Raw genomic sequence first — 12,876 nt, 5'->3', positions numbered from 1 at the left:
TGTGGACCAACCCTGAAGTGTTCACTTTGAAAAAACAGCATTTGCTGCTGTCAGAATGACTCTGGTTTGCAGAAGAAGGTAAATTCCATGTTTTTCATTTGTGAGGCAAAGTAAAGCCATTAAAGCTTTAACCCTCAGTTATTCCCAGCAAGGCATATTTCAGAGGATGATGGAATTAAGGTAATAAATAAGCAGGAAAAAAAAGCCCACAACAGAAAACTAAAGCCAGGGACTTTGAGCAGGGCTTGCTTCGCATCCTGGTTCTGTGAATTCTTGCTGCAGCTGCTCTTGCAGCTGCATTATTTTAGACATCAATCCGAGAAATGCTATGTAATAGCCTCGTTACATAGGGACTAAAGAGCTAACAGAATCCTAAAATCGTCAGACTTTTTATAAAATTTACATTCTGAAATACCATATTTAAGCTATTTTTCAATGTTTGAATTTAAATGGGCACAATTAGAGTTGATTTTTATTTTGTTTTTCAACTGGTAGTTATTACATTGAGCAAGTATCCCTTGCGGTCACGGTCCTGCAAACACACACATGCAGCATCTTAATTTCATCGGAGTGAGTAGTCTAACCGTCTTGCATAACATTAAATGTGCAAACAAGCAGTTACAGAGCTGGGGCTTATATTTATAATGAAGAAATGTGGAATGCAGCAAAACATTTTACATTGAATTTTTTGAATAGTCTTTCAAAACAGCAATGATACGTGGAGTTTCCTCATTGCTGGCCTTACTTACCAGGTCAGTCAGTTTGTAAAAGCCCCAATGACTTTGTCAGAACAAAGATAAACCAATGCAAAACATTTTAAAGAACTCACTTTTACATGTGTCATGAGACTGCCCATAACATTTTGTCAGTGTTCACAGCTGAATACTATTACCACAATATTTTACCTACATTTCCTAAATTGTTTTGTAAGCTTAGGTATGGACATCCCAGCAATACCACCAATTCTCACAAAAATAATTAACAATCTTTTAAGGAGTAGGCACCAGGGCCACCTTGAAATGCAACAAACCTCATCTTATTTAGTGGGCTGCCTACAACTTGGCTCTAGAAGTTATTCGGTTAGATGGCAATTTCGATGTTAAATTAAAATAATTTTTCTAGCCCTCATGGCTGCAGGAAAAACTTGAAATTATAAATGAACTATCATGTAAAGACTCAGGAAATAAAAGGAAAGAAATCAAAGAACGTATTTACAAGAAAAATACCATTTTTATCTACTTAGGTGTTGTTGGTTGCCTGCCTGAGGATATTTAATGTTTGAGGTTAGCAGTATTGAATGACAGAGGGAGGTTTTTATTGGTTAGGTACTGTAAGAAAAGCAATTTTTTTTTTTTTGTTCCAGTTATACTTTTCATGCATCTTTCTGGAAAGAGTGGGCAGATCACATGATTTCTGTGCCTCATGGAGCTAATAAGACTTCACTTCTCTTCAGTGCTGCATGGATCAACTTACTAATATTTTCTGAAACACAAAGGAATTAGAATGATGAACAACCTATAAATAAATAAATGTATCTCCATTCATTAGGTCAGGAAAGCTCTGTTTTGTTTCAAGAAGTGATTACTGAAAACGCCTTACCATGTATTTTATCAGCAAAGAAGATGACATTAAGTGGCAATATGTTAAAATTAGTTGCCTTCCATTCTTTCAACTTTACTGGAAAAAAGTTACATTTTCTTTTCAGATTGTATTTCCCCAAGTATAAAACAGATGCATTTGGATAAATAGGTTTGGAACATATTATTAAATTAAATGAAGAAAAGGAAACATAATGAAATAAAATCCAGTATCTGAAAAAAAAATCTTTTCACAGGCCTGGGGTGGAAATCTAATGTTCCTTCTCTACTTTATCCCAGTAAGAGGATGACAGGTATTCTATCATTTTCCACAGTACCATCTAAGATGCTATTTCTGATCTGAACAAGAATAGGCGTCCATTCATGGAGAACCAATTTCAAAATCCAGTTAAATATATTGAATCTATTTATACACTGAGCTCATTGTTTGTGTTTAGTATGTTTATTACTACTATTATAATAAAAATTAAATGGTCCCATCTGAGATCAGGTTCCTATTATGCTTCTACACATTCACTGTAGAAGATGTTTTTAAATAGACCAAGCAGAGAAAAGAAGTATCCTTTGTGGTAAAGTGGGGTACAGAAATGAGGCACAGAGGAAACAAATCCTACTAAGACACTTATAGGAGAACCATGGCAGATCATCTTCTCACTTTTAGGGTTCCTGCATTTGTCTTCTCTAAATCATATTTAAAAATGGTACAGACACAGCTCAGCATACCCGTATTCACCTCAGGGTCTCTTGAGGAACATCATCCCTGTTGGGGAAGTGTTTGGGAAGTGAACGCAGGCTCAGTCCAAGCTCTTGAGTGTGCTGAAGTGCATGAGTACGAGCACACAAGGGAACTGCATGGCTGTCCCCAACACAGTCGATCCGGAATGCTTTACAATGTGCCCCAATGTGCTTAGTAATTCCGTCTCTGCTCTTCCTCACCTCCTTGTGAATACTTTAGGCCAAATATTTTTGAAGATGGAAGAAACTGAGCTTTTTAGAAGATGTTTGGCTTATATATAATGTGAAATCTTTATTCCCACTACCTGACTTCTACCACTTGCATCTTAGGCCACTGAGTGCAAGCAGAGGTTTCTTCCCACCTTGGACCACTAAAGGAGGTGTATTTATGCTCATCAGGCCTTGAGGTCCATTGATGTACTTGATTCTAAAAAAGGATTTTCACCAAGGTCCTTATTCATTTGTCAAGAGACTAAATTGCTGAACACATTTAAGTCAGAGCAACTTGTTAACTTTAATTTCTAAAGAAATTCTGCAGATGCATTTAAAAAATGGAGAAAAATATGAAGTCTCTGCTGTTTCTAACCCAGACAAACAAACCTTGTAACTGCAGGCTGCAAAACAGCTGATGGAGGAAGACACATTGGAGTTATGTTCACAACTTGGAATGCTGTATGTGTTCAAAAAGCATTTCAAAATAGAGTAGAAAATGGCATAAACCTCATAGACAACATTTCCATCCCAGTGCCAAGCGATCCTCTTAGGCGCTGAGGATGAAAGAATCCCATGACCAGAGGGAGACGAAATGAATAAGAAACACAAAACAAAATCAGCACAATGAATCAAGTAACTAAGATACAAAATCTCAAAACAGAATAAATGTGCCATATTGCTAAGAAATGGGTTTTCTTACATTTTGAATAAATTTACTTCCAAGCCAGATTTTTTCCCCGGTATCTTCAGCCCTATTGCTTCCTCTGCACATTTGCTTTCCCAGGTGCGACTCAGATGTGGCATCTAAATTTCTCTACTTTAACTATGCTGTTGAAGGGAACCCTAGACAAATGAATCATTGCATCCTATCCACACCTGGCGATTTGCTGGCTCAAAAGTGCAGAGCATAGCAAAACAGTTGTGAGGGGAAAGTGCAGCATGGCTAACAACAAAAGGGGGAAAGAAATACAATGGAAATGACTAAGGAGGGAAAAGAGGAGAGGAGAAGCATTGAGGATCTCATGCAGGAACAGAGAAATAAGGGAAGATGATAGAAGCGTGAAACGTGTAGGACATGTAGTTGGATGAGGAGTAGAACTAATGAAACAAAGTTTCCTGAGCCTTTGTAGCTGGGCTCTTTTGTGTCTAACTGAGCACCTCTGATTGAAGCTTTCTTTCTGGTTGAAGCATTGACAGTGTCTCTCCCTCATGTGAATTTTCCTAGTGTCTGTTTAGGGGGTTGTTGATGATGTGGTAATTTAGAAGTAAGATCCAGGGAGATACAGATAAACAATAATTAAGCCTTTTTCCTCCAAAAAAACCCTGCTGTAGTCAGATGAAATGGGACTGGAAGGAAAATGTAAGCCAGGAACAATAGTGAAATGAAAAAGATGAGAAGACCCTTCTGCACCTAAATCTTACAGGGTGATTTTTAATTTTTTTTTTTTTTTTTTAACTTAAAGGACTAATAGGAGAGGAAGACCGCTCAAGATAGAGAGTCTGGACAGCGGTTGAGTCAAGTTCCTAAAAGACTCCATATTGCTAGATGAGCTCCCTGAATGCAGATGGCTGAGATGTGAAGAGGTTGATACTAAGTGATAGAAAGAAATAAATTTGGGTGAGGTGAAGAATATGAAAAGCTGCTCCCTCGTTAGTCCCCACCCCATTAAGCATGGGAATCCTAGAGGAGGATATGTGGGTTTCTTCTGTGATGGCCAGGAGCCCCCATTTCCTCCCAGGACTATCCCCACTGCAAGCACTGAAGGTACAGCCAGCTCAGGAAAAGAAAACCATTAATTCCTCAAAGGGAACCTTCCAAAATGATAACCCAGGACACACCTGGACCATTTTCGTGCATGGAATAGAGACAGACAGCTTTCTCACCTACCAGCTAGGTCTCTATCTGCTTTTAACAGCTGCAGGTGCCAGGCAGAATGTGTTGGGCTTTGAAAGACAACGTTCCAGTTGTCCTTGGAGACCCCACCACCTGGTGTTCCACACCTCCCCATGCCCTAACTACCTAATGTTCCTGGCAACTCTGCATCTTCACCACTCTGTGAGCCCCCCATCCTTGATGTTCTCCACATCTTTACCACCCAGTGTCCCCAGAATTTCTGTGTCCCCACCACCCTGTGCTCTCCCTCCATCTCCACAGCCTGGTGTCCCCTAGCAACCCCAACACCCCCACTTTGCCACCACCCCATGTGCTCACCACCCCTCACCCCCAGCCTCTATGCTGCCTGCCACGGTTCCTCCACTTGCATGGCAAGCACCCGGGCTTGGCCATGCCTTAGCGGCTGAAAGAAGAAGTGGCAAATCTATGCTGTAAATGAGACCTCCTAGGGTAATCGACAATCCAGCCCACCCAGTTTGCATTATTTATGATGGGTGATGGCTCTGTATGGGGTAACAAATTTGAAGCTTGCTATAAATTTGTTTGAGGTGACTACTCCGCTCTTCACGTTGCCAATCAAGATGTGATCAATTTTAAAAAACATTTTAAAAACATGTATCTTACTATAACAGAAATGTGAAACAAAAAAACGAAACAAGAATTACAAAAGGTAAGGTGATCAGCAGGCTTATTATAAATGCTGTCAGGTTGCTCAAGTCCCCTGATTTAAGTTAAAAAAAGAAAAAAAAAGTACTGGTGCAGATGGATTGCTCGTAAGATGTATTCAAAGTTGCTAGTCCAAACAGCATAATTTTTAAGGTTAAGCATTCCCTATACAGCAATGTTTGAAGTGAATGCTTTTTATGGATGCGATTAGTTCGTATAGTTGTATGATTATGCACATGGGATCTGATTCACTGGATTGTTTCTTTCTTCCTTGACAAAGAATAGATGTAAGAAAAAGCCTAAAAAAGGTTTGTGCTGGTTAAAAATATTCATGAAAAGTAAAACTTCAAGTTTAGATAAGCCATATAAGGAGAAAAAAGAAGGAGTTTCCAAATCTTTTGAAATTTCTACTGTGTAAAGAGTTGTAGTCTTTGAGGCTCATAAAATAGATTAAGAATTTGGTGACATACAAGAGTAGATTTTTTTCCCCTGTTCTCTGTTTGGCTATATATCAATAGGTCTTCCAGGCAGTAGAAAAGTCTTGCTGACTACATCAAAGATTCCTCAGTAGGAACAGACCTTAAAAAAATAAAAAATAGATGTTCTTGAAAAATGTTCATCAGATATTTCTTAGTGGAGATTTTTTTCTTCACTAAAAATATGCACCCCCCAAAATATCTTTTTTGTCTGAAAAATAAGCAGGAAAATAAAATAGTTGTGTTTGATTAAAATGTGACTGATCTGAGAAGCAGGCTGTATTGGTCTCTGTCATAAACAGTCCAAGAAGGGAGTGCAGATTAAATATTATACAACGATATGAAGCATTGAGACTACACCTTTCACGAGACATTGAAACAAAATTCTCAAATCAATATACTTTGCTTTTCATCTCCAGAATGACTTGTCTTAAATAATTCCAAGGAAAATTGAAGGTAGCCAAAGGCAGGCAGAGGAGGGCTTTGAAGATTGGCCAGGACAAACAGCAATGTGCAGGACTTCTGGTGCAGGCAGCCTTCGGACAGGGGTAGTCACTGTCCTTGATGACATGACTCAGCCACATCCCTCTGAGAGCAGTAGAGAAAGTAAACATTGGCGTCACATACACTTGAAGATCTTTTCTGCCCAAAAGCTGAGCTGTCACATTATTCATTGAAAGTGTTTTTTATAGATCTAGGATGACTACACGGCTCTTCCAGGTTTGAAGAGACACAAGGCAACATTCATGTGCTCAAAAGTAAAAGTGTTCATTTTGGGAGGTTCTGGAAATAAATTGTAAAGGACCACAGGAGAAGTCAGTGCTTTGGGAAATAGAGACAAGAGGTACTGGACAGAGACTCACAGACGTTTCCTACCAATCTTTTTGTTTGCTTTTCACTTATAATTCGTAATTTCCCATTGCTAAGTGGGTTAACTTTTGCTAGGCAACTTCCATGCAGGTACTTTTTAGCTGTGGATCATACACTAACAGCAGTTTTTGTTTGGACTAGGAGCTATCTGAAAAGCTGCTGTAAAAGGCATAGTGCTGGGATATTTATTGGAGATAAATCCCTTCTCTTATCAAGATTAATGAGCATGAAGAGAGGCTCATACTCAAGACACCATAGAGCTGCACAGCTACTGTTAAATCCTTAGGGATTTACCTCTCTGGTAGCTGTGCCCTTCATAAAGCATAGGCTCGTGCATTATTGGTACATTTGCATGTTCCCGTATCCAATAACTCTGAGTAAGTGGCATATTTAGACCATCTATCATAGCATTAAGAAAAGGTTTCTGCCATGCTGTGGTGATGGAGAACATTTTGTGACAACCTGGAATTGAATCCCCTTGTTCTGAACATACCCTCTGGCTTTGGATACCCTCACACTTACTTCCTGCAAAACACATTCATTTCAGAAGCATATTTGTTTTAATGCCTTTAACGGCCTACGTCATTCCTGAGAATAGGTGAAGCTGTGATATGTTGGCAGATTAGTCTGAAAATCAGGATAATGCAGGACTGAGGTGAAAATGAAGAGTATTACTAACACTCAGGCTAGTGCTAGGGAAAGAGAAGCCTCAGGAAAAACAGCAACTTAGAATCACAGAATTATAGAATGGTTTGGATTGGAAGGAACCTTAAAGATCAGCCAGTTCCAACTCTCCTGCTATGAGTAGGGACACTTCTCACTATATCATGTTGCTCAAAGCCCCATCCACCCCGGCCTTGAATGCTTCCAGGGATACAGAATCCACAGCTTGCATGGGCAATCACTTCCATTGTCTCACCACCCTCAAAGGGAAGAATTACTTCCTTATACTTAATCTAAATGTCCCCTCTTTGAGCTTAAAATCATTACCCATTTCCCATCAATACATGCCCTTGTAACACGTCCCTCATGAGCTTTTTTGTAGACTCCCTTTAGGTGCTGGAAGGCTCCTATAAGGTCTCCCTGGAGTCTTCTCTTCTACATCCTGAACAACCCTAGCTTTGTCAGTCTGTCTTCATAGGAGACATGCTCACCTGACCCTTTTTGTGGCTCTCCTCCGGACTCTCTCCAACAGATCCATACCCTCTTTATGTTGGGAGCCCCGTAGCTGAACACAGTACTCTAGGTCAGGTCTCATGAGAGTGGAGTAGAGCGGAAAAAACACCTCCCTCAATCTGCTGGTCATGCTTTTTTTGATGCAGCCCAGGATAGCTGGCTTTCTGGGATGCAAGTGCACATTACCAGGTCATGTTGAACTTCTCATCAACCATCTCATTCAAGTCCTTTTCCTCAGAGCTGCTTTAATTCCATTCTCTGCCCAATGTATATTTGTGCTTGGGGTTGCCCCAAACTATATACTGGACCTTGCACTTGGCTCTGTTGAACTTCATGAGGTTCACACACGCCCATCTCTCAAACCTGTCAAGGTCTCCTTGGAAAGCATCCCTTCCCTCCAGCATGTCAACCATGCCACATAACTTGGTGTTGTCAGTAAACTTGCTGAGGGTGCACTCAATCCCTCTGTCCATGTCACCGACAAAGATGTTAAACAGTACTGGTCCCACTACCAACTTCTGAGGAACATCACTCATCACTGATCTCCACTTGGACATAGAATCATTGACCGTAACACTTGGGTGTGACCATCTGGCCAACTAATTATCCATCAAGTAGTCCATCCAGCAGATATATGTCTCTCCAATGACAAGGATGTCATGAAGGACAGTGTTAAGTGCTTTACGCGAGTCCAGGCAGATGATGTCAGTTGCTCTTCCCTTATCCACCAATGCTGTAACATCATAATAGAAGGCCACCAGATTTGTCAGGCACAATTTGTCCTTAGTGAAGCCATGTTGCCTGTCACCAACTTTTGTCTCTGCAACTGTTTAAAAAATAATGATAAAAAAGACAGAAATTTGGAGGAATTTAGTCCTTAATGCAGACAGGCTTCTGCTCCTCCCCTCCCTGCTACTGTTAAACAAATTACTTTTAATATTACCTAGACATTAATGTTTTAGATTGGGTACTATTCATGCTCCATAACTGCTTTTCATAAATGTTTTAATGGGTCCAGGCCCAATTCCACTGAGGTCAATTAGAAGATTCCAAATAAATCCTTCCTTCTCCTCCTAGCATTAGTATGCAGCTTGTAAGAGGGCTGATATTGGCCTGTGCTTTTATCTTAAAATAATCCAAAAGAAGGTTTTCCTATGCGGAGAGCTATCACTATATAATTTGTAGGTGGTACTTAGAGAAATGTTGCCCAGATAAAAACACTTATCTTTAATTTAGGGCCCAATTTTCAGACATGCTGAACACAATTCTACCTGAAGTTAAATATAAGCTTTGGTGGTCAATACCTCTGAAAAGCAGAATCATCATTATTAACATATCTCATTTCATCTCAGGCTTGTATTGTCCAGAATTGGGTTTAAAGTAGTTTGGAAGTCCATTTCGACATGTTCTTTCTGCAAATATTGCAGCAAAATAAAGTCGTGTGTTCCAATAAAATATTATCTGTTTTATTAACATCTTAACTTTGTGCCCGTGAGTATCTGACTTTAATGACGTTCATTTTTAAATGGACCTCAAACTTTAAGTAACTAAAAGCATCTTTCTTCTCAACAAGAATATAGTAGGTTTTTGGTTTGATATGTCATAAAAAAATAGAGGATGAGCTGTAAAGTACCTTGGGAAATATTGATTTTTTTGTTTGTTCATATTATGGATGGCTAAATACTACGAGTTGATGCAGAAACTCGAGTTCAAATTTCTTTTGTAGCTCTGAACTTGCATTATGGTCTCAGACAAATAGTTTACTGAATAAGGCCCTAAGCCTTTGTGCTGTACAAGTGTAAGTTGCTGACCCCCAAAGGTCTAGCTCTAATTATAACTGCTTTTAGAATACTCCTTTACAGATTTTTAAGTGCAATTTTTATAAGCAATTTTTTTGGCACGCTTTAAGAGCAGAGCTTCATATTTGTCTAGGATGTTTTAAGAAATCTGAAACGATTTCTGGTATTTGAATCCAAGCCTGAAATTGTGCTGAAAACAGAGTTCTCACAGAGACTTTTCAGCTGAATTCATTGCAATACAATCAAGCTGTGGCATGTGGGACAAGAAACATCTGGTGATAACTTTGGCTGATCTTACTGTAGATTACATTCATGAGTTTGAATATTTTTCTGGACATATTGATATAACCATCATGCCCTTTTTCAATTTATATACTTGATTGGTTTTGCCATCTTGACAAAAAAAATCCCGCACTTAGGTCAAGGACTCTGGAATGGTTAGAGAGAAAATTTCAGTGAGAAATTACTTGTGGACTCATTATATGTTTATTGTCTGAGACTCCTTGTAATAGGAAATCTGTTTTGTACATTAGCAATGTACATCATTAGCTTTGTATATTCCAACTGGAACTATTAGAAACACATCTTCCTCCAAGATGAGAACTTGAAACAATTCAACAAAAGAAATAAGAAATCAAGCTGTGCTATTCTTTCATTGTCTTCTAGTTATATTATCTCTGTATGCATGTATGTACTGAGGAAATTTAACGGCTAAATAACTTCAAGATAATTCTAGCTTTTTAAAAGCAAATAGAAAATCATCACTCTGTGAAGCCAAACCAACCATGTAACACTGGGAAAAAAACCCACATATGCCCAATACATAGCTATATTTTCTTTTTTATTGTCAGCTGCCCTGTGTGTAAGCAAAATGTCCCCCATGCGGTCTGTTTGTGTTCAAAATCCACTCTGATGAGGAATAAAGGATGGGAGAAGATGCAAGGCAAACGAAAGCCAAGCTGCTTTGGATGTTGATGTCTTCTAAGTGCAAAAATACTTCTGGTGTTTAAATTTTAGAAATGTATACCTCTCAGGCTTAGAATCACTGAAAACTGAAAACAAAGATGGGGTAATCATACATGTAGACATACTGAATCCACTGAACTTTCTAATGAAATAAAAAATCCTGTCACTTGCTGAAGAAATATTTTCAGTTGATATGGCCTCTCAGAAAATAAGGAACAGCTTCATCATACTGCTCTATTTTTTCTGCAACTACACCCTGGCATCTATTCCTCTGAACACAAAACCATCTTGGCTTGGGCAGATTCCAGCTGCAGCATTGATGGGCAGTTGACAAAGGACAAATTCTGTGAAATGGGAGCATTTGGGATGTATCTCCAATCTCTCTGCTTCCTTGTGCATGGCAGGTTTACAACACAACTACGAAGTTATTTCACAGCTGTAGGAGCCCAGCTTCAGCCGTCCCAGGATGGCTTCTTCCCAGTGCTCTGCTGCACAACTCAGTGCAGAATTGATTCACTGTGCGTATGGTTTTACAGCTTACCTGCTGCACTTCTCTTTCTTCCTTGACACAAAACCCAGCAGCTGGGGTTCTGCAGAACACCAATTTCGACGGAATTGGTTCTAAAAGACGATAAAAAATATTACTACCTGTTTGCAATAGGCGGCACACGTAATGTGCTCTGTGCTTTCTAGAGGCAATTGGAAGGGGAGTGATCTTGGCTTTCCATAGAAAATCTGTACAAATATTGTCTCTTCTGCCAAACAATTCTTTTTTCTTAGATCTTCGGGTCTTAAATTTCTGTATACCCAGATTTATGATGCTCTGCCGCTGTACTTATTAGAAATTGTCAGAGTTTTTTTCAGTTGCAGGTAGCTACAGGGTTTTAACAATCTGCAGAATTTGATCATTGAAGCATTGTTTAAATAAGGAAAAAAAAGTCTATAAAATCTCTTTGACCTTCACAAATACAGCAAACATATTTTACATTATATTTTAGAGATACTCAGGGCATGCACATTTTAGATCATGCAGTCAGTCCAGGAGAAAACTGGTTTCCTCTGCATCATGATACATCCAGACACGTATTAAGATTCTCCTGGACCTGCAAAGAAATATTTCTGTTCTACTTAATAAATGTGGGCCTGATTCTCTTACTTTCAGTGGTATAATTTCCATGACTACCACAGAACTGCAGCTGCATCATACCTATGAAACTGATAAAGCCAGCGCTTTTGCTGGTCACAGTACATAACCTAGAGATACAAGGGAGACTTTACTTAAAAGTCTCATGCTAGTTGGATTAAATCTTGGTGCAAAACTGAAAGTTAACAATTTAGGAAACGTGTATTATAAATAGTTTATGAAGAACATCCTTTTCTGTTTAAGCTACTCGTATTCAAGACTTCATATGAGTTGTGAGATTCAGCATAAACCTCCCAAATATAGTCTTAATGTTTCCCTGGGGATTTTATATATTTATGTATATGCAGCCGCCTGTTTTCTTTAGCTGTATTTGAAAGCTACTGTATGGTACAATGAGGTCCTAATTTTTACAGCAAATCAAACGTATGCCTTCCATGTAATCAACTGTTTGCTTGTATAGCTGAGCAAAGCAATGCCTTATGAAAAATTAAGTTGTATTTATTTTTTAATATAGTACTCAGAATATTAGGTATATGAATCACATAAACCAGAATGTAATTAAATTACCAGTTCCCACAGCAAGTTCTGCATCTTCTACTAATACATCTAAAATTGTATTAATCATATCCCTGTTTATGAATTCCCCAAGCTAAAGCTTTTGATGTTGCCTGATAAATTCTTAATAGAAATTAAGAAAATCCCAATACTAACAGGGCAACTGAAACCATCCTGTTGCTTAAACAACAGTATGTTTCAGTGACAAATTCTGACTCTCAAAGTCATGCTCGCATTTGGCTACCAAGAGGTATTTGTGGCATGGCGGGATTTTCTGCTCTTACAGGGCTCATGTCTGGCAGAAAAATATGAGCAACAGGGAACAAATTAACTAAAAATCATCCAAATATTCACGTGCATTTGTCAGTCTGCAGCTTTCCTCTAGACCAGTGAGATTAAATGTTAAAAAAGTGTGTTTGGTAACTGAAGAGCTTGTTCTCCAACCTCATTAATCACAGCTGGACGTGTAACAGGTATCTCACACAGTGCCTCATCCAGGCATAGGAGATCCAGGCTGTCTCCTGACCTGCTGCTCTGAGACAGGGTGTTCACTTGGACTTTCCTTCTGGACCATAATGTATTCAAACAAAGCTATCCATCTATTCTAGCATTGATTTTCAAGTCTAAGTAGAGAGGAAAATTGTCTTCTGAAGCAACTGTTCTCTTGTTTTCCTCCTGATATACTTTACAGCTAAGTACAACAGTTTCCCTATCTGGGTTATGTCTACTGTCGAGGTTTGGACTTTGCTTCCCTTTGCAGGGTTGAGCCAATGTCAGGAGAGGA

At 39.0% G+C, this 12,876-nt stretch overlaps 1 protein-coding gene across 1 annotated transcript in view; it reads right to left on the bottom strand.

Annotated features, from left to right (window-relative positions):
* SPATA16 (spermatogenesis associated 16) overlaps window positions 1-12,162 on the bottom strand; it is a 102,932-nt gene extending 90,770 nt beyond the window's left edge. Inside the window, 4 exon segments of the mRNA XM_054074538.1 lie at window positions 4,435-4,512; window positions 4,515-4,607; window positions 4,610-4,660; window positions 12,105-12,162. Of these exon segments, the coding sequence (XP_053930513.1) occupies window positions 4,435-4,512; window positions 4,515-4,607; window positions 4,610-4,660; window positions 12,105-12,162 (280 nt within the window).
* Between the last annotated feature and the right edge of the window lie 714 nt (window positions 12,163-12,876).

Source organism: Cuculus canorus, chromosome 9 (genome assembly GCF_017976375.1).
Source record: "Cuculus canorus isolate bCucCan1 chromosome 9, bCucCan1.pri, whole genome shotgun sequence".
Lineage (NCBI taxonomy): Eukaryota > Metazoa > Chordata > Aves > Cuculiformes > Cuculidae > Cuculus > Cuculus canorus.
The sequence above is the reverse complement of the archived record's forward strand: the minus strand, read 5'-3'. Positions and strand labels throughout refer to the sequence as shown.